Source organism: Sphaerodactylus townsendi, linkage group LG14, assembly GCF_021028975.2.
Source record: "Sphaerodactylus townsendi isolate TG3544 linkage group LG14, MPM_Stown_v2.3, whole genome shotgun sequence".
Classification (NCBI taxonomy): Eukaryota; Metazoa; Chordata; class Lepidosauria; order Squamata; family Sphaerodactylidae; genus Sphaerodactylus; species Sphaerodactylus townsendi.
The window spans coordinates 28,161,638-28,181,955 of record NC_059438.1 but is presented as its reverse complement, the minus strand read 5'-3'; the positions used below and the strand labels follow the sequence as shown (position 1 = coordinate 28,181,955).

General features: G+C 45.4%; 2 protein-coding genes across 8 annotated transcripts in view; one reads left to right on the top strand and one right to left on the bottom strand.

Annotated features, from left to right (window-relative positions):
- Positions 1-1,082: 1,082 nt before the first annotated feature.
- On the top strand, positions 1,083-10,259 carry SETD6 (SET domain containing 6, protein lysine methyltransferase). Its single transcript, XM_048516066.1, has 8 exons — positions 1,083-1,211; positions 2,759-2,903; positions 3,246-3,387; positions 4,280-4,474; positions 6,146-6,269; positions 7,245-7,425; positions 7,809-7,951; positions 8,519-10,259. Exons 1-8 carry the CDS (start codon positions 1,110-1,112, stop codon positions 8,831-8,833), a joined length of 1,347 nt encoding a protein of 448 aa, XP_048372023.1. The 5' UTR covers positions 1,083-1,109; the 3' UTR covers positions 8,834-10,259.
- A 568-nt stretch (positions 10,260-10,827) lies between these two features.
- Positions 10,828-20,318, bottom strand: part of CNOT1 (CCR4-NOT transcription complex subunit 1) — a 73,147-nt gene continuing 63,656 nt past the window's right edge. For 6 of the 7 annotated variants that reach the window (XM_048515648.1, XM_048515652.1, XM_048515651.1 and 3 more), the window contains 10 exons: positions 19,876-20,124; positions 18,718-18,881; positions 17,418-17,535; positions 16,691-16,792; positions 15,696-15,869; positions 14,982-15,151; positions 14,479-14,659; positions 13,538-13,670; positions 12,002-12,136; positions 10,828-11,882 (listed from right to left, as the gene is read on the bottom strand). In XM_048515648.1, the coding sequence (XP_048371605.1) occupies positions 15,137-15,151; positions 15,696-15,869; positions 16,691-16,792; positions 17,418-17,535; positions 18,718-18,881; positions 19,876-20,124 (822 nt within the window). In that variant the 3' untranslated portion in view covers positions 10,828-11,882; positions 12,002-12,136; positions 13,538-13,670; positions 14,479-14,659; positions 14,982-15,136. Of the gene's footprint in view, positions 11,901-12,001; positions 12,137-13,537; positions 13,671-14,478; positions 14,660-14,981; positions 15,152-15,695; positions 15,870-16,690; positions 16,793-17,417; positions 17,536-18,717; positions 18,882-19,875; positions 20,125-20,318 lie in introns of all 7 variants that reach the window. The other variant, XM_048515650.1, reaches the window with a different exon arrangement.

The window sequence follows — 20,318 nt, the reverse complement described above, 5'->3', positions numbered from 1 at the left end:
GAAATCTGGTCAGCTTCTCAGGACTTGTATTTGCTCTTGTATATTTATGATTGCCGTTTTACAGAATAGAATAGAATAGAATAGAATCTTTATTGGCCAAGTGTGATTGGACACACAAGGAATTTGTCTCCGGTGCATATGCTCTCAGTGTAAATAAAAGAAAATACATTTGTCAAGAATCATAAGGTACAGCACTTAATGATTGTCATATAGGTCTAGTAAGCAATCAGGAAACAATCAATAGTAATAAAAACATAAAATGTAAAATCATAAAATAAAATGAAATGTCAGCACAGGCTATAGTCATACAGTCATAATTGGGAGGAGATGGGTAATAGGAATGATGAAAAAAGTAGTGCAGTAATTATATAATAAATATATAATAAATAGTTTGACATTATCGAGGGAATTATTTGTTTAACAGAGTGATGGCATTCGGGAAAAAACTGTTCTTATGTCTAGTTGTCTTGGTGTGCAGTGCTCTGTAGCGACGTTTAGAGGGTAAGAGTTGAAACAGTTTATGTCCAGGATGCGAGGGGTCAGTAAGAACCCTGTCGAACCCTTTGCATGTTCAGTCGAACCCTTTGCATGTTCACTGGGTTGAAGCTGCAGAATTACTTGTCAGTCAGTCAGGCGGCAACAGACGGATTGGAAAGCAGCCATCTTCTTGCTATTTATTGTCAAGAGAAAGATAGGATAATAAAAGCAAACAGCTTTGCTAAAGGAAGAGCAGTTTACACTCAAGAACGTATCCACAAACATCTGACGAAGACTGCTGTCAGTGCTGTGGGATCCCGATCCTTACAGCTTTGTACCCTCTTCTCCCCACCGCTTTTTCTGTCTGCACCTCTTTGGAAACCTACTGCTGCCTGGGCAGAAAAGCTGAGGGGGGCTGACAGTCAAGCCAGCCATAGCATTAGGTGTGTGGGGAGGTCACTCGAAGGAAGTGCAAGAGAAGAAGCGCCTGAATTTCCTTCGCTGCTCCAGCTCCAGCGGAAAATCGCGCTCCTCGGGCGCCTAAGGAACGCGCGGTCACAGGAAGCGCTTCTCCGAGCGCGCATGCCCGGTTGTGGGCGGGCTTGGGGGCCGGTCAGCAAAGGGTTCCGGCCATGGCGAGTGCACCGAAGCGGGTCCGCCGCGCGTCCGGCCCCGACGCCCTGGCCGCCTTCCTCGAGTGGTGCGACCGCGTCGGCCTAGTGCGAAGCCCTAAGGTAGGCCGCGCGGCCTTTCTCCTCACGCCCACCCTCCTGAGAGGCGAACGAGGCACCGCTCCACTCGGCTCCTTTCGGGCGGCTTCCGAAGCTGGAGGGAGTCAGGTTGGCCTGCTCCTCGCGAAGGCGTCCTCTGGTTCGCGACCTTCGGGAGGGCGCCAGGCGGCAATGGCGGCGGCTTCGGCCTCCTCCTGCTATTCAGTCTCCACAGAAGAGATCGGCTCCGTTGGACCACTTTGGGACGAGGGCCGGGGAGCCTGGTTCAAAGCCTCACCCTCTTCCCAGGGCTGCTGTCCGGGTAAAATGGAAGGGAGAATTTTAAGCCTGCCCTGTACTCTCATCCTCTCCCACCTCACAGGGTTGTCGTGAGGGTGAAATGGAGGCGGGGGAACCAGGAATCTTGCTGGGTGCCTTTCTCAGCCTTGCCTACCTCGCAGGGATGTTGTGCAGGTAAAACAGAGGGCGAACCACAAACCAGAGTGATCTTGGGCCTGTTGTGTGCTCTCAGCTTCACCCTACTTCCAAGACCAGATTTACATTTTTTGGAAGAGGAACAAAATTACATATCGACACCCCTTCACATATTATGTACATCTAAGCCAGCTATTCCAGGGGAGGTATTCGACATTATGATGGAGGGATGCTTCAAGCAAGGCTTAGTGTGTTAGGATAAAAATCCCTGTGACAGAAGGTATCAAGAAAGCCACTAATACTCAGGAGAATTAACAGTATGATGTTCCCCTGCTTCTCTGTAACTAAAGACTATCCAGCAACATGCCTGAAGCCACATAATCCATCTCATCCAATAAAACCTTGGTCACTGCCACTTGAGCACCTTGCCTAAAAGGGGTATAGTTGAACCCAAGTGATTGTTCAGATGCTGAGCGGGCTTCTCCAGGAAGGGTTTTACAACCCTGTCCTGTACGGTTTAACATTAAGTCTTTTGATCCCTCAACATTCAAACACACTTGTCTCAAAATCTGATAACATGCTTCTTTTATTACATTCTTAGACGTCTATATTTATGTACGATAGTTAAAACTTTGGAATGATTGAAGGGCTTTATTCTAAAATATTTATGTCTTGCTCTGCCATAGCATCTTAGTCCAAATTCTGTTTTTCCTCTGAACACATGCAATGCATCCAGAAGTCTTATTACATCATATTTTGCGCTGAGGGTGGTGGTATATGCTGTTATAAAGTAGTTGTAAGCTGCTTTGGGTTTGCCTTTGGGACAAAGGCAGAATACAGATGAAGTAAAATAAAATAAATTCACAAGATTGCATTATTTCATTCTTGATTTAATGGGCATTATTAGCTTTTTTGCTTTCACTTATGTAACTATTAACATGGACTAAAATCTCGGGGGTGTAAAGAATTGTTGCACTATTTAGCCTTCTAGCTTGTGAGGGGGCAGCCTGTTAACTGATCTGTGTTAAATGATGTTTCTAGACACTTGTATTTAATGGGGTATAGCTAAACTAGCTTTCTGGATATTGGGAGCCAACAATGCTTTTCCATATAAGTGTCTTTTGCTTCTGATACAGGTCTGTGTGAGCAGAGAAGGCACAGTGGCTGATTATGGCTTGATAGCCAAAGAGGATCTTCAGGCTGGAGAAGTCCTTTTCACTATCCCAAGAAATGCACTCCTTTCACAACACACAAGCCCATTATCTTCCCTTCTGGAGAAAGGTACCAGAACCATATGGGACACAGAGAAATTGACGTGTAGAGTTGGTGAGGGAACCTGGCTGAAAATTTGGGGCTGCTATGCATTCTCTTCTCTTCTGCCCTGTTTGGTTGCCAAACAGCTGCAGTTGCTTTGAAAACTTTAAGGTTTCAAATTACCGGTAATGTGAATTTCCCAGCCCTCTGAAAAAGCCTATATGTCCCCAGTTCTGCTACCAGAACAAAGTTAAAAGGGATGCATTTGCTCAGCTAATCTGAGTTTGTAGGTGGTGGATACTGGTCATTTTGTTTCGCTCCTTGAAGGCTTCTGGTATTCCTTTGATCTCTCTTCTCTGTCTTCAACAGAACAAGCCTCCTTGAAAAGTCAGTCTGGCTGGGTCCCTCTCCTGATTTCTCTTCTTCATGAATCCACAATCAGTGACTCTTACTGGGGGCCTTACTTTTCCCTGTGGCCTGGTTTCAGTACTCTGGATCACCCTATGTTCTGGTAAGAGGGTACGGTGTAATGGTTGTGTTTTATCAAAACCCAGCTCTGGGTGCCAAGGAATGCAGACTGTGTCTAGGGCAGAAGATGGCCTCTCTAAGAAAGGATGCTTCTAGACCCAGTGGCTACCTGTTTTATCACCCATCAAAAAAGGAAGGAGTGGCATGGATGGACATGATTGGGTGTTTCTGTGCTGAACACACCTCCATGTCCTACCTCAAGTCTGCAGTCTTTGTGCCTTTCTCCTTGCCCCCCCCCCCTTTTGTCAGATACAAGTAGAGGTGGCGATCTGAGTCTCTGTATCCTTGTATCTCTGCCAGAAGGTGGGAAGGGTGCAAAAAGCAATGCAAGATGCAGAGGTAAAATGCATTCAATTGACTTGATTAGAGCAGAGGGGAAATGTTTGGGAACAGAAAATCAGGGCCCCATGTCCCTCAAGGACATTTGCATTCCAACTCATATCTGATGAAGAGACTGACTCCTGAAAGCTTATATTGCTAAAATTTGTTGGTTTCTAAGTGTTACTGGTCTCAAATCTAACTGTTCTACTGCAGACCAACACGGGTACCCACTGAAACTGTTCTTATGTGGATTTGTGTCAGCACTTCACATTTTGTGCACAATACTGCAGTATAAAATCTCTATTCTCCTTTTTACAAGGAAAAATTACAGGAGTGAGGAATTCTACTTGTGGAGAGGGTGTATACAGTAACCAGACCATGCATTCTCTGGGACCAGGAAAACCAGATTGGCTTCAGGGGGCACTAAGAGGGCAATTGGGAGAATAACCATCTTGGTGGTCAGCATTATAGAGTAACCATCATGTTAATCCCAGTGCTGACTATTTATTTATTTAGAAAAGGGAACACCACTTCCTACTTGCTGTTTTCTGTAGGAGTGAAGAAGAGCGGCAGAGGCTTCTACAGGGTACGGAAATCCCAGAAGCTGTGGACAAAGATCTGGCCAATATTCAGACGGAGTATTCGTCTGTCATCTTGCCCTTCCTGAAGGCCCATCCAGAAGTCTTCAACCCTAAGGTGCACACACTAGAGCTGTACAAGAAGCTGGTGGCATTTGTCATGGCATACAGGTGAGTGGGAAGGCAACAGCAGGTTGTTTACAGAGGATTGAAGTAATGTCTACACCATTCCTCCTCCTCTTGACTGACTTTCATGTACTCTTTAAGTTTATATTCCACTTCTTTCCCAGAAGGTCCTCAAAGCAAATAGCCTGGCTTGGGAAGGGGGCCGAAGTAGTTGAGGGCATCAGTACTGTAATAACAGCCCTCCCCCCTTGATAGCTGTGGGATGGGCAGGGGAATGAAAAGACCCAACATTCAGAATCGGGGAAACCTGTTTTGCAATTCAGCGTAACTTACCTTTCCCCAAGAAATGTATGCAGAGAGAGTGAGTTGAGAAGGCTTCCCAAGAGGCTTGAGTCAGAGAATTGTCAGTGCTGCTGTAGTGCTCTTCCTTTCTCTGACCTGGGTGGCTGACAAAGTCTTTAAGGGAAAGTTTCCTCAGAACCCACCATGCAACACAAATGGACTTAGGCAGAATTATTTCAGGCTACGCATATAAATTCAAAGATGGATGAGAAGCTGAAGGGCAGACTGTAAAAGTTAGCAAATAAAGATGTCCTACCCCAGGGCCATTTTTAGAACATTAGAGCCCTTCTGGATCAGACCAGTGGTCCATCTAGACCAGCATCCTGTCTCCCTCAGTGGCCAGTCAGTTATTGTGAGGCCCCGACAACAGGGCATAGTGCTCCAAACCATTGCCAATATTTCCTTTTGGCTCTGGTTTTCAGAGGTCTGCTGCCTGCTTAGATAGAGGTTCCCTTCAGTCACCATAGCTTGTAACCATTAACGGATCTCTTCTCCATGAATCTGTGTAAACCCCTTTTCAACCTGTGTTGGCATCCAACACTACTTTTTGAGTGAAGTGGTTGGCACACACGAAGCATACCTTCTTGGGAGTTCGGGCAACCGTGATTGCGCTTGGATTGTTTGAAATGTTGATTTTCTGTGGAACTGCTTTGGAAACTTTTGACTGAGAGATGGGGAATACATTTTGAAACTATTTTATCTAATAGTAAATTTGGTGGTGTGTGTTACTTAGCATAACTGGGGCCCCCCCAGATAGAACAGGGAGACTAATTAGAGAAGTTTGAATGAACAGGATAGTAGGGGAGGGCCATATAGGCCTGATGAGGACTAATTACACTCAGGATGCTCTAGATGTGGGATTAACCTCTTGAATCCCCTGAGAACTTGGATGGTGACATTTCAGATTGTTCCTCTCTACTCATTACCTGTGAATCTTTGCACTTTCTCAGTAATAATTAGCAGTGGAAAGTACAATCAAGTTGCAGCTGACATGGTGCCTCAGTCAGGTTTTCAAGATAAGAGATGAATAGAGGGTGTTTGCCATTGCCCACGTCTGCATACAAGTCCTGGACTTCCTTGGTGGTCAGCCATTGAAGTACTTACCAGGGCCGACCCTGCTTAACTTATGAGATCCGACAAGATTGAGCTAGCTTGGACCATGCAGGTCACGGCAATAAGCATTACCCATTCCTTTTCAGAAATTAAAGCTTGGCGTCCCTGAGTTGCCTCGCAGTTCTCAGCTGGTGTTGGCTCCCTTATATTTGCAGTTCTCAGTTGTGCTGGTTCTGGATTCACACACAGCTGTTTCCTGCTTGCTGCCCTCTGTGTGGCTTTGCTCTGTTTTTGCATCCATTCATTTTCTCCTCCAACCAGTTTCCAGGAGCCTTTGGAGGAGAATGTGGAAGATGAAGAGGAGCCCAACCCTCCTGTGATGGTGCCCATGGCAGACCTTTTGAATCATGTGGCCAACCACAATGCCAACTTGGAATATTCCACAGTGAGTGGAGCATACAGTGTATAAATGCAGTCTGCCTCGTCTTGGAAGACAGATAATTCTTTGAACTTTTGGGAGACCCTTGTTGGTTAGTCTGTTGGGGAAATGGAGGCCTCTGTCCCTGGCACATCAGGTTGGAGCCAACCTTTGAGCCTACTTTTTTATTTAATTTGGTGGTTTCTGTTCTGCAAATAGCATTAAGTGACATTCATTTTGCTGTGAGATTATCTTTTGAATTGTTGGCTAAGGAACCTCAGAAAATTCAACATGGGGGCCTAGCCAGTTACTACCTGGCAGGTAGCATTCAGCCTTTAGCCTTCTTTTGCTTGAGCTCCAGACACTTCCTATTTAGGTTCTCAGTACAAGCTGATGCTCCCAGCATTGTGACCCCATTTACATTTCAACAACTATAGAGCGAGCTTGTGCCGACACGTAACATCCTCCCGGCCCAATCATGATCAGCGAGATGCCTGAAAATCTGCTGCTTAGCAAGATGTTATATGGAACCCACTCTGAGATAACAGGGTGGGGAAGAAGGTGCTGCTTGGACTGAGCAGACTGCTGTTCTTCTGACTAGCCTTTGTGTAGGAAGTTGCATTATGTCAAGTCAAGATCATGAACACATTTAACTCAGTGCCCGTGCAGCTGCTTCCTTTTGAACATGAACTGTGGACCAAATTGGAGCCTGGGCCATTAAGGCTGCTGCTGGGGGGCGGAGTGGCCTGCAGAAAGCTGCCCAAGAGCCACCTGGCTGAGACAATTGCCAGCCCCTCCTCCATCCAGGCACAAACAGTGTGCTCCAGTGCTAAAGTGCTAAAACTTGTAGAGTAAGGAACTCTATCTTTTGAAGTTTTCCAAGGCTTCCTGTCCACTGCAGTTGGCCTATCAAGACTTACTGCCTGTGGGAGCAGGTTGAAACTAGCTGGCTTTCTCTCAGTGGGTGGCAACTAGTTACGCCTGCCTGTGTTTCCTCTGTAGGAATGCTTGAAAATGGTAGCGGTTCAGCCCATCAGCAAAGGCCAAGAGATCTTCAACACTTATGGCCAGATGGCCAGTTGGCAGCTCCTCCACATGTATGGTTTTACTGAACCATATCCTGGAAATAGGGATGATGCCGCTGACATCCAGATGTTGACGCTGTGCAAAGCTGCTCTGCAAGGCAAGTGACAGTGTGATCAGAAGGTTCATTATTTGGCAACCTGGGAGATGGATTTGACAGCAGATCTCTTTCTCTCATGGCTTTCTGCAGCTCTGTTTGTATTAGAGTGTGGTTTCTGCTGCACCTGTATGCCCCAGAGCTACATGCCACATCCATCGGAAATTAGGCCCTGTGATGTTGACTTGCGATGCTGAAGGACCCTGGCATTCTGAAGAAAAAAGATGGCCCTTCAGTGTCTTTTCAGCTCACATGCAGTTGATACCTTGCACTGGAAAGAAATTAACTTTTTATTGAGAGACAAGAAATGCAATAATGATTGATGGGCCTAGCCTAGCTTTCATGTTTGAACTACACTATTTATTTTGCCTGTTTCCTCCACCCAGCTATAAAAACAGATGCAGAGCAGCAGCTGGTCTTGGAAAAATGGGATCTTCTTTGTCAGATGGAGATGGTGGGTGAGGAAGGAGCCTTTGTGATTGGCTGGGAAAAGGTTTTGACTGGAGAGGAGTTGTCCATGGCATTGAAGGTGAGTACACTTTGTCTGGTGGTGGCAGTTCCCGCTTTGAAGGTGGAGCTTAACCCTCTTGCTATTTGTTGGCAGTCTAATCTGAGGCAGTGGACAGAGAATTTAAACCCTGTTTGTTTTTTTAACATTTCAGATTTTTTTGTAAATCCTGAGTTCAAGTTTTTAGAAAAAAATCTGTTTAGTATCAGTGTTACCCTGATCCACAAAGGTATCTCATGTGTATGTGTGTGCATGTCAATACAGATAATACAAGTACGGACCTGCAAAAAACTTGCGGGGCGTTCTCTCCATCCCCATTCTTCCCATCCCCCCTACTTCTCTGTCTCTCACTTTCTTCATCCTGCCACCCCTTCTCTTACTATCTCCCCCATGCCTGTCACTCTCTCTGCCCCCTGCCACACTTAACTTGGCAAAACTGCACCAAGTACCCTCCCACTCTGCTTTTGAGACGAAGAATGAACTGCAGCATAACATTTCATGATTGGCTACCTCAGTGGCAGAGATATAACCCTGAGCATGCATTTTCATTGAAGGGCCAACAGTGATTCTAATCTCCTTTGAATTTAGGTGCTGGGTATGACTGCAGAGGAATTCAGCATGTTCAAAGAGCAAGAGGATTGGGAAGATGACATAGGTGAGAACGGGAACAGTGACTGGACACTCTCCAGGATATCAATGCTCAAGGCATCTGAGAAGAAACTGTTGTTTGATGCCACGCAGTTAACCCTGCAGGCATACGACTCTGATTTGAAAACAGAAGAAGAAATGCTCAGCGACCAACAGGCCTTTTCAAAACTGAGCTGCCGGGAACGGTTTGCTCTACAAGTTCGTTATGGACAGAAGAAAATTTTGCACCAGTTACTTGAGCTAGTGAGTTCATAGTAGCAAAGACAGTGGGCCTCTAGCCTTCTCTCCTTAGGTGAAGGATACTGTCTGGAACAGTATTGGACTCCTGCTGGGGAATGCTTTGAGGGCAGAGGGTAAACTGCTGCACTCTTTTGATCAGTGAATTGAACTGCTATAGACCAGTCATTAATTTTCTTATTTGGGGCAAGACACTTGAGCAGGTGGTGGTACACCCGCTTACTGTTTAGATCCATTTAATTCTAGCTTCAGATCATTTTTGGACATAACCTGTCATTCCAAAATAGCCTTCTACCATCTGCAAAGCTACTAGGCAGTTTACAAGCCAGCTCATTAAAGAAAGGTATTGCCTTGGACCCAGTTAGCTTTTCCACTCAATTTCACATGGCATTTGTTCATGCAGAATCCATGATCACCGGTATAGCTTTTTTTGAGTGGTCAAAAGGAAACCGTTCTTCCTTTTTCAAAAGCAGAAAACGTGCTTGGATCCAACGTATTAAAATCAGTCACAACCAAACATCCAATAAATAACCTGTGGAAACTAACATAACTCAAATGGTAGCTGACCGGGTGGGCTTAAAGGAGGACTCCACCAGGTGGAAACCTGGACAAGCCCAGAGGTGGCACGTGCTGCTTTCATGGGAAAGATGGTTCCTCGTGTTGGCAGGTCTTAAGATGTGTAAGGCTTTAAAGATTATAACCAGTACCTTAAAATGGACCCAGACCCAATGAAGTTTTCCAGAAGTCAAGGGAGGCAGTGGACATTCTGACCATATGGGTGGAGACTGTAACAGATCTTTCAGTCACAGTGGGCTAGATGAACATAAATAAATTGAAATTTAATCCAGATAAAGATTGAGGCAACTGGGGACCATACCGGTTGGAAGAGTTGGGATTCAGCCAGTTCTGGACAGGGTTGCCCTTCTCAAGGATCAGGTTCAGAGATTGGGGGTGGTGCCAGTTGCACTAGATAAGACTTTCTACCTCAGCATCTTTCACCTTTCAAGTGTAAAGGCTGGAGCTTATAAAAACTTCCAAATATGTATTTTGAGGCAAGCCTTTGAAGATGAGATCAGGAAAAGATATTGCAGCTAACTAGCGAACGCATTTATCAGTGAAATTTGTAAAGGAAACATATCAAGAGACAAGGGGTGCAAATGAGACGCCATTTCCAACAGCTTGCTTTCAGTGGGCCAAAGAAGATGTGGGTCTTGTATCTGGAATGTCTGCAAACTTTGCAAAGCATGGGATGCACACAGCAAACTTATGTGATATGCATCTCTAAGAAACACGGAATTCTAGAATTCACATTATGATGGATTTACTGAACAGCTAAGGTACTCTGACCAGTCCTCACTGTAGATTTGTATTCATGTGATACAAAGATGTGTTTTCTGTTTTTTTTAAAGTTTCTTTAAATAAAAATCCAAGACTTTCAAGAGTTTATAATCTAGCAGGAATGTACTTTGCCAAGTCTTGGAGCAAAGCAGGACTTAGGAGCTTCAGTATTGTAAAACACCCCTCCCCCCCATTTAAGTGACACCTGTTTGTTTTAAAAGAGTCCTACTTACAGTGTGCAAAACAAGCACAGATCAAACCCCCTTGCTGGTGGGTCTGGTTGGTATAATATCTTGTCTGTCCCTTCTGGATTGGAAACCAGAAGGCCAGCTATTTGGCCCAGGATTTGGTTTCAGTCCTTCACAGACCAAGGACCTCTTATATTGTTCTTCTGAGCTCAGAACACAAGCAGACCAGGAACTCAAAATCCAATTCTTCTGGCAAAAGCAATTCAAATTGGTTTTTCTTGCAGAGAACAGGGAAAGAGATTTCCTTGAGATGTAAGTCTCACTTTAATGGTAACCATGCCAGATTTTGTTTATTGCAGTAAAGTGGCATAAAAATGGAACGAGATTTACCCATGTCAACAGAAGTCAGGGCTTTTCTGAACAGCAATGAGGACTATTTACCAGCACCCTAACTGAGCCAGGCAAGGAGAGAAGGAGGACACTCGCTGCAGGTCATGACTTTAATGTTTAACTACAGTATGCATACATACAAGAAGTAGGAGAACTAAAGCTCAAGAGAACTAGAAAGGCTACAAAATACAACACATGGACCAATACATTTACAAAACATTCAAAATCCTTACAAAATGGGCTGTATTGGTCCTTTTTGTTCTTTTTACAAACTCAAACTTTGTGGCCGAAGGAGAGTACTTAATAGAATTTCATACCCTCCCTATCCCAAAATTTACAAGTGTCAAGAAAATCTACAGGCTTTGTCTGGTTCTCCTGCTAAAATAACCAGCCCTCGCACCAAGGGCCTGAGGTGTACCTGTGCCAGCCAAAAGGAGTCCTCCAACTTCCACGCACCTTGCTGTCAGCACGTGACACAGGGCAAGTACCCCACTGGACCCTAAACTCTCCCCCTCCCCCCCTATATTTCATAGAATCCTGTGCTCCAACACATCCACTTTTTTTTCCTTTAACAACTTTGTGATTTATCGGTCCCCCGTCCACAAGAAAAAAATAAGTTACATAATATTTAAACTGGCTTTTCCATTTCTTTGGGAGTCTGGAACATCAGGAGAAGCAGATCTGCCCTCGAGAAAAGCTTGGCATCAGCAGCCACCGCTTCCTGATCAGCTGGCCAGGCACTAGGGGTCGTGCCTCTCTTGAAACAAAACTTGCACACACCCAAAGTCCAGACAAATATTTCCATTCTGTGTATTTACAAGAGTTCAAAATTATATTCACAGCATATTCTGTATTTTGGCCATAAGTCAAAAACTCGTTTTAAAACTTTGGAACATGCCCACGCAGGAGGAGACTTCTCACACACAGATCTGTGATGTAAGCCCAACGTGAAGGGAGGGAGGAGGGGGTGTGTGGCCTCCAAGCTCTGGGAAGACCCACACACATTCTTCTGCCAGCTTGATGGGATGGAGACCTCCAGGGTAGCCTACTTCCGACACAGCGTCCGCTTCCTCTAACTAGCACCGGTTCCTTCCATCACTTGCTGTGCCTGCTTTTGCCCCATGCAGCACTGTGCCACGGACTGGAACAGCCTACCGCAAGGACAGAGACTTCATTTCAAGACAACTTATCTTCCCCAGAAGCAATACACTGAGCCCCCCCAGTGCCCCTTTATGCTTACCAGAAAAATTCAATGGTTTTGATTACTCACTTTTCAATCTCTGGAGCACAATGAACAAACTCGTGGTTCCAGAATTTAAATGCTGGGTTTTTAATCAGCTCAATAAAGGTAATTAGCAGACCCCACGGGTGAGGCCTATTTACAATCAGTCGTTCTAAGAGAACTCTATAAAAGAAACACAAAAGAGGAAAAAGAGATGACGTGGGAAATTGCTTGGGGTGAGATCAAAGGAACTAGACAGCAGCATCTGCTTCTGCAAACACCCCAGTAAAACAGAACAGAATCCCTGTAGAAGAGAGACTTCCATAAGCTGAAAAACACAGCACTCCTACCTTACTCTTGCACATACCTTGGCAGCCCAGGACAAAACCCCATCCAGAATTTCCCAGACTTTGGACCAAGGTAGCTACCATGTGCCATATTCCTGGATTGTCATTTCAGTCTGTCAGGGAGGGTTCACATGCCTGGATACTCCTCCATACAAACCTCCAAAATCTCTGCACATATGAAGCTACGCCTCCAGGACCCGTTGCCAACCCACCTTCCCCTGCCCGGCTGCTGGAATTGCCGGCCTCACTCCCGTTCTCCGGGGAGTGGACTAAGTGGGACAGCCGCTTTAGCCACAGGTTGGCCCAACTGCCCACCACTGCCCTAAGGCCCACAGTACACTTGGGAGGGAGAGTAGGGAAGCCTCCCCGTTAGCTCCTGGAATGGTGGCTTCTCCCTTCCGCCAATGGGTACCATTTCTGCGCACCCGTTGTTCCCTCTGCGCTGGTTCCCCATCCATCTGGCTCCCCAGGGCAGACACCCCTTTCCCCTCTCGCTTCAACTCTCCTCACCGCTTTCACACCCCTTTGGGTGGTTCGACTTTTTTCACCTGCTGCTCTCTGTCCCTTTCACCTTCTCCCTCCACACATGGACTCTCCCCCCTTCCCGTCTCTCTTCCCCTTCTTCCTGGGTGTTCCCCCTTTTATCCCCTCCTGTGCCTGCCGAGGGGTTGAACCCGTTGTTCCCAAGATCAGGAGCTGCCAGCGCTCCTCTCTTTCATGCTCCAACAGGGGCTCCAGAAACTGTGCTCTTCTTCCAGCTGGCTCCTTAGCCAGGGCGGTCATGCGGCATAACTGGGCTCCCGCCAATGCCTCGGTTTATGACCTGCTTGGCCTAAGGGAACAACTTCTCTTTTCAGCTGTCGCCAGCGCGTCGAACTCTCTCCCTACCGGCCTTGAGGAGAGTAGAGCAGGGACGACTGTAGCAGACAGGCCTCCCCTCCCGGTCTCCTGTCTTTTGCCGACCACGTTTCCGCCCCCCGCCAGCCGTGGCACAGGGCGCAAGTCCGGGGAGGGGGCTACCCCCGCTCCCGGACACTACACACCAAGGAGCAGCGTTCTAATAAGTACAGTCTTCTGTCTCACATGTGTAGGGATGGGGGAGATCCAAAGCCACATCTATGATTTTGAACAACCCAGAAACAGAAATACAACCTTGTATGCTGTCTGAGACCCTTGTCCGCTGTCTGAGAATTCAACATGAACAAGAAGTAAATCAAGAGATTCAGATTTCTCTTACCTGGTGATCTGCTCTTGAATAGCTTCAGTGTTGGCTTCCGCAAATAAGTAAAGCATGGTACAGCTGAAATAGTGTGTATGACTGTTTGGGTACCGTAACTGATTGGCAATTGCGTTCAAGAAGAGGTACCGACCTAGAACAGAGTATTTCTGTTTAAAATAGATTCTTTTGACCACCAGCTAATGTTGAGACTTTTAGATCCAAAACTGACAAGACCGATATCTCCATCTACTTCCACCTCTACTTAGCTTCAGTTAATGAAAGAGAAGCAACAGATGCAAGTTGGATGAACCACTGATTTGGTATTTCCCCACTTAATCTCTTGGAATTGAATTGATTGATGTAACCATCAAAACCTGTTGATTCAAACTTTTGCTCAGAGGAGCAGTAGGATCAACCCAAATGAAATCACGTAAGAACTTCATTTTGGCTAGAAAATTATGTGTACGGCATAAGAATGCACAGACAATGCCAGCGGAATACTACAGTAGGATCCCAGTGCCTGACATTATTTACTAGTCTCTGAAGCTGGGCAAATGCATTTAACTTTTTATTTGGCATATGTATATTTCTGCCTTTCAACTGCAAGAGATTCCCCAATGCAACTGAAGCACAGGGTTCGACGGAACTGGGGAAGACAAGGGACAGGAGTGAGCTGGAAAGATGGAAGGACAGGAATAAAGAAGGGGGAAAGACCTGGACAGTTACATAAGATGAAGCTTGTGCAGAACGGACAGGCATAGAGGAGACACAGGTGCCTGGGTGAAAGACAGATTGACAGAGTCAAGCAGAAAGACTAACATAAAGGAAAAGTCATGGCAGGACACAGTACTGGCACCTTCTGGTGCAAGAGTTTTGGGGCCCAGCACTGAAAGCTGAAGGTCTTTCATGCAGAGATCCAACCCGTCTATCTGGAAGACAATCACAGTTTCCATGTTTACCTTCTGTGTCCAGGTCTACAGCCAGATTCTGGAAGATGTCCATATGAGCCGAGTGGGTGATGGTGCTCATGGAGGGAGTGCTGCCTTTGTTGTGAATGTGCGCAATAGCCTGGGTACCTACATACAGCACCAGGGCATTTATTAGCTGGATATTGTAACGATTGCCAGGTTCATTCGACACCTAGAGGAGCAAACGCAAAAGATATCAAATTATTTGAGCCCAGATGCCAGAAGACAATTCCCTCCTGATCAGCAGACAGATCCACCCCTGGAATTCTTTGTATATTTTCTCTTGAGGGAAGAGCTTACTCCATAAATTAGAAGAAAACATCACCGCATTTCCTATTTGATAACAGGGTAGACATTGGATTACTATGGAAAAAGACCAGCCCTCGCATGGGATGCTGTTGTTTGGGCTGAGTCTGTAGTGATGTAGGACAGACCCTGAACTAAGGAGGGATCTGGACAGCCTTCCAATCTTGCCTTGGCAGAAGGTGCCTCACCTGCAAATTGCTGCGAAGATCAGACAAGAATGTGACCGGAGAGCGTGTTTTCAGATAGGAATCGAGATCCTTCTTTTACCGAACTGAGGGGCATCACCTCTCCGTGGAAGAGTTTGGTGAAGTGATCCGAGGGAGCCGCATGTTCAATCGCTCACTCAACACATGTCCACCTGTCAAACAAACCCATATACCCTTCAGAATGCTCCCTCCTGCTGTAAGAAAATGTTACACATTGGCTAATTCAACATGAGCTATGAAAATAAGCACACGCATAGAGTGACAGAAGTGAGATCTGTGGATGTCCACCCTCTTGTTCAATGCAGGATCAGCTGAAAGCATTCCTGACAAGCATTCATCCAACTGCTGCTTGAAGACTGCCAGTGAGGAGGAGCTCAACACCACCCTAGGCAGCCAATATCACTGCTGAACAACTCCTACTGTAAAACAATTTCCCCTAATATCCAGACAGTGCCTTTCCATCCTTATTTTAAACCCATTATTTGGGAGTCCTATCCTCTGCTGCCTGGCCTCCTCTAAGTAAACACTCAAAGGCAACAACCATGCCCCACTCAACCCCCTGCTCACTTCCAGACCGAACATTCCCAAGCCCCTCTGGTACAGTGTTACTGGGATATTTTCCATAGCTGGTCTCTCAACTGTTGCAAGGACATGAAGAAACCTCGCTGCTCTGACTTGCACTGAGGTGTGCACTACCTTAAGGTTGGGAGTGAAGGGATCCGGAAGCCTCATATTTCGTGGGAAGGCACTCAAGATCAGGTTCCTTAGCTGAATGCAGTTTGGAGGAATCACATCACAGAACCCGTAGTGGTAGTCACAGAGGAATTCTGGGAAATCATGCAATAAGACCAGCAACACACGCAGGGTACCCTATATATATAAAAGGGAATAGGATTAATGTTACTGTTTAAGAACATAAGAACATAAGAACAAGCCAGCTGGATCAGACCAGAGTCCATCTAGTCCAGCTCTCTGCTACTCGCAGTGGCCCACCAGGTGCCTTTGGGAGTTCACATGTAGGAATCTGTTGAAAGCAATGGCCTTCTATAGCGGTTAAGTTGCTCCCGAAAGTCACCTGCTGGACTGTTAAGGCATTTGCAATATCTCTTCAGATCAAAAGAGGGATCCAAGATTGGTAGGCCATAAATCACTTTCTCCGCTCCATAAATCTCGTCCAAGCCCCTTTTAAAGCGTTATCCAGGGTTAGTGGCCATCACCACCTCCGCTGTGGTAGCATATTCATTAAACACCAATCACACGTCGCGTGAAAGGCATAGCGTTTCCTCTTTATTAGTCTCTTAATTCCTTCCCCCCAGTTAAAACATTTTCAAATGAATGCCCCCTGGTTCTAGTATTGTGAGAAAGAGAGAAAAAATTCTCTCTGTCAACATTTTTTACCCCATGCATAATTTTATAGACTTCAATCATGTCCCCCCTCAGGCGTCTCCTCTCCAAACTAAAGAGTCCCAAACGCTGCAGCCTTTCCTCATAAGGAAGGTGCTCCAGGTGCATTGTTTCCCAATGTACATCCTTACTTCATCTACACAAAGCAGCAGGCAAGACCTGCCCCTCCTCCTCCTAACCCTTCATTATATACTGTGTATAGCTGATAACGTAAAGCTTGTGAATTTCAACTCAGTTCTTGAACCCACTTGAAAGAACACAGTTTCTGTATGACAGCATTGACTTACCTTGTAGAGAATTTGCATAGGTTTGGCAAGCTCCACATTTCTCAGGAAAGGAGCCAAGTATTTAAATAGGTCAATCAGCAGCTGGGCATACATTGGCCAGCCCTGCAAAGAAATCACATGAGAACTCTGTTATAAGGTCTCTATAGGCATCCTTATAATACCTGGCCTAATTTCCATCTAAGATCAGTGTGACGGAAGCAAGCATTTGCATTCTATTCCATAAGTTAGGTAAATTAATCTCTTAAAATTTAACTAGAAACTGTCAAGGATATTCAATCCCTTTGGCTTTGAACAAGGGGTGTGTTACAGATTGAACCCTCCCAGACACATTCTCGGCTTAGGAGAAATGAATCAATGAGTCAGTTTTACTGGATTAACAATGCAAAGTTTGCCAAAGCATGTGGCATACTTCGGCTAAAGGGGACAGTGCAAGCAGTCAACAATTTGCTGCCTTGTAGACCACTCAAGATTCTGTTGAAAATCTAAGAAGGCTTCACAGTTCAGTTAAGTTTCTATACCCATTTGGGCAATCTACTAAATTAAACTATCTGTGGTTTCCTGTACATTGTGAAAATATGGAAACAAATGCTGTAATTCAGCAGCAGACACGCCCCCCCCATTGTAAATGGCATAAAATCATACTAGTTAAACAAAACCTGAAAACCAAGATGCACCCTTATTGCCTGCAGAAGCTTCGTAAATTACAGAAGATAAATTGCAGCCACACCTTCTGCTGTGGTGTGTGTGCCAGCATTCTTGCAATAAATATCCGGTGGGAGATCAATTCTAACCAAGCATAAACAAAACCGGGAGCTTTTGTAGGTCTCAGGATGTGAAACGTGTTACTGAAAGAAAAACAGCAGATCACACAAGTTTTATGTCAGCATTTGGGTAACATTATGGGAGAATCTACACTACTATCTAGGTCAGGGGTGTCCAACTCTGGTGCGTCAGATGTTCATGGACTACAATTCCCATTAGCCCCTGCTGGCATGGCCAACCCCTGATCTAGGCTGTACTGTCACACTCAAAGGTGCTCCAGTCTCATCAGACCGGTTATTTTTCTAGGCTGTTTTTATTTAAGTTAATTGACAAATTTTATTTCTTGAGAAGCTTGGGGAGTATTCTGACTTGATTTTTCCCTCCTTTACTGTAATCAGTGATTTAAATTTCAAGGCAGAAAAGCAACATTTTTTGTTCTAAGGAACCTTGAGGAGAGGTTTTGGGTTGGCAGGCACGCACTATCCGTCTCTACTTGCTCTTGCTGAACGCTAGTTATTTCTGTTGGAGAGGGAGTAATAAAGCTGGTGAAAGGGAACTTCACTGAGATCTTGTAAACTGAGGCTTTTACCAGCCAGGTTAAGTTCCCCAGCCAGGTAGAACACAGAAGAAAAAGCAGAAGAGGAGGAGGAATCTGGATTTATACCCTGCCTTTCTGTCCTGTAAGGAGACTTAAGGCGGCTTATGAACTCCTTTCCCTTCCTTTCCCCACAACAGACACCATGTGACGTAGGTGGGGCTGAGAGAGTTCTGAGAGAACTGTGACTAGCCCAAGGTCACCCAGCAGGAATGCAGGAGTGGGAAAACAAATCTGGTTCACCAGATAAGCCTCTGCCACTCAGGTGGAGGAGTGGGGAATCAAAGCTGGTTCTCCAGATTGGAGTCCACTCGCTCTTAACCACTACAACACACTGCTTCATGACAGTATAAACTGTCCTGTGGATATCTAAGAGAGACCCGACATTTCCTTCTGAAGTCTAGCTCTCAAATGCCTCCTTAAGGAAAGAATTCCACATATCCCACAATATTACTAAATCAGCTGACCAAATTACTAAATCAGTTGTCCAAATGCCCAAAATCTAGCTATCTGACGAAGAAAATGTCAGTGCTTACCCCCGCAAGGGAAATACAGCCCAAGAAGAAGAAGCATTAAGTTGTCCAGGCAGCAGAGGTTGGTTCTGAGTTTAGGCAGAATAAAATAAAGCCTAACTTAAGAGCAGAGCCGACGGAAGTTCAACATGACCTACCAGAATGCTGTGAGGGTCTGAAAATTAATTGTTTCCAGGACATGTTCAGGAGCATTTAATTCCAACAGCAGCATGATGAAAATGCGGTGATAAGGGAGTTGCTGGAATTCGCTCTGGCGAACATCATGATCCTGCAAAAGGACCCCCACCACTATCCCAAGAACCTGCCGAGAACAAAAAAGAAGTTTTATTAACTGGGTTGAGTAAGAATGGAGGTTAGGTTTTTAATCAAACCTAACCTATATGAAAGTGTGTCATATAGGCAGAAATGATCTCATATATTTAAAGTAGAAATCAGCACATCTGGGTATCAATTTGAACTTCATCTGTGTATCGCCATGTACATTACAGCAAATGAATGACAAATTCAGTCACTTCTAACTCATGTTATGTAATGCTGCGTATTTTTATGTAAGGCAAATCTTTATAGTACACATCTGACAAAATTAAAAAGCATTTTATTCATTACTAGACAAATTATTTCTCAGGAATTTTTTGGGGGGGTCTGCTTTTGCAGTATTTGACAAATTTCTGATTTTTTCCATTGGGGGAAAAAATGGGCCAAAAAAACCTCATAAAAAGAATCAAGGCAAAAAAGTATTGCCTCTCTCCGCCAAGATTTTTGGTCTCCCTGCCCAGGCATTCACATCTCCAAATATGACATCAGGTAATTACCGTTGGACAACTTGCAAACTTGCATTAATGCAACCAACAACTCCATGGCATCCATTCTTGGTGAAGGTGCCCAAAAGCAAGCCCCCAAACCTTAAATATTTCCCACACAAGGTTTATTTATTTATTTTTATCCCGCCCTTTCCCAGAGGGCTCAGGGCGGGTTACAACAAGTTAATGACACGCTAAAACATTTCAATAAAACATTAAAACTGTAAAAACGCCTACACCAGTCTAATACAGTTAATTAATAAATAATTTATAAATGTTGGTGACTTAAATCCATACCGTCTCATTCTCACCGCCCCGCCCCGCCCCACCGCCCCAGGAGGCTGAGAGGAGATGTTGGTGCCGGCTGGCTAGCTGGCACCAGGCTCAGAACTAGATCTCATAAAGCTCAAGGCTGCTTCTGAAGTGCAGCACCTGCTCCCAGTCTGCCAAACGCACAAAGACGAATAGGTACAGTAGGCAAAGAACTCTGCTGACCTTGTTGAGCAAGTTGATCTTAGTGACTGTGTTGGCAGCCTCCCCAGAGTGCTTCACCAGCAGAGCAATAAGGCGCACAAAGGCATCCAAATTGTGGTAGCACTTGGCACGGATCATGGTGGGATTTGCAGCAGGGTTGTGCTGCTGCTCTGCTTGAGCCCGGTAGCTAATTTCCACACACATTTCCGTGCAAAGGCGAAAGAATCGCGTGATCAAGTCGTCTGTCTTCAGGATTCCTTGCTGATGCATCTGTTATGGGGACAAAGACAGGCTCAGACCTGCAGGATTTGTCTGCAGCCCAACAGAAGCTAGTGCTATTCCAAATATATAAACTGGAAAATCAATGGCATGAATTTCAACACCCTAAATCTGCTGCGGGGTTTGTTTTTGTTTTTACACATCTTGGGGTCAAGTCCTACTCTTACCATTGGATTGCAGAAGCT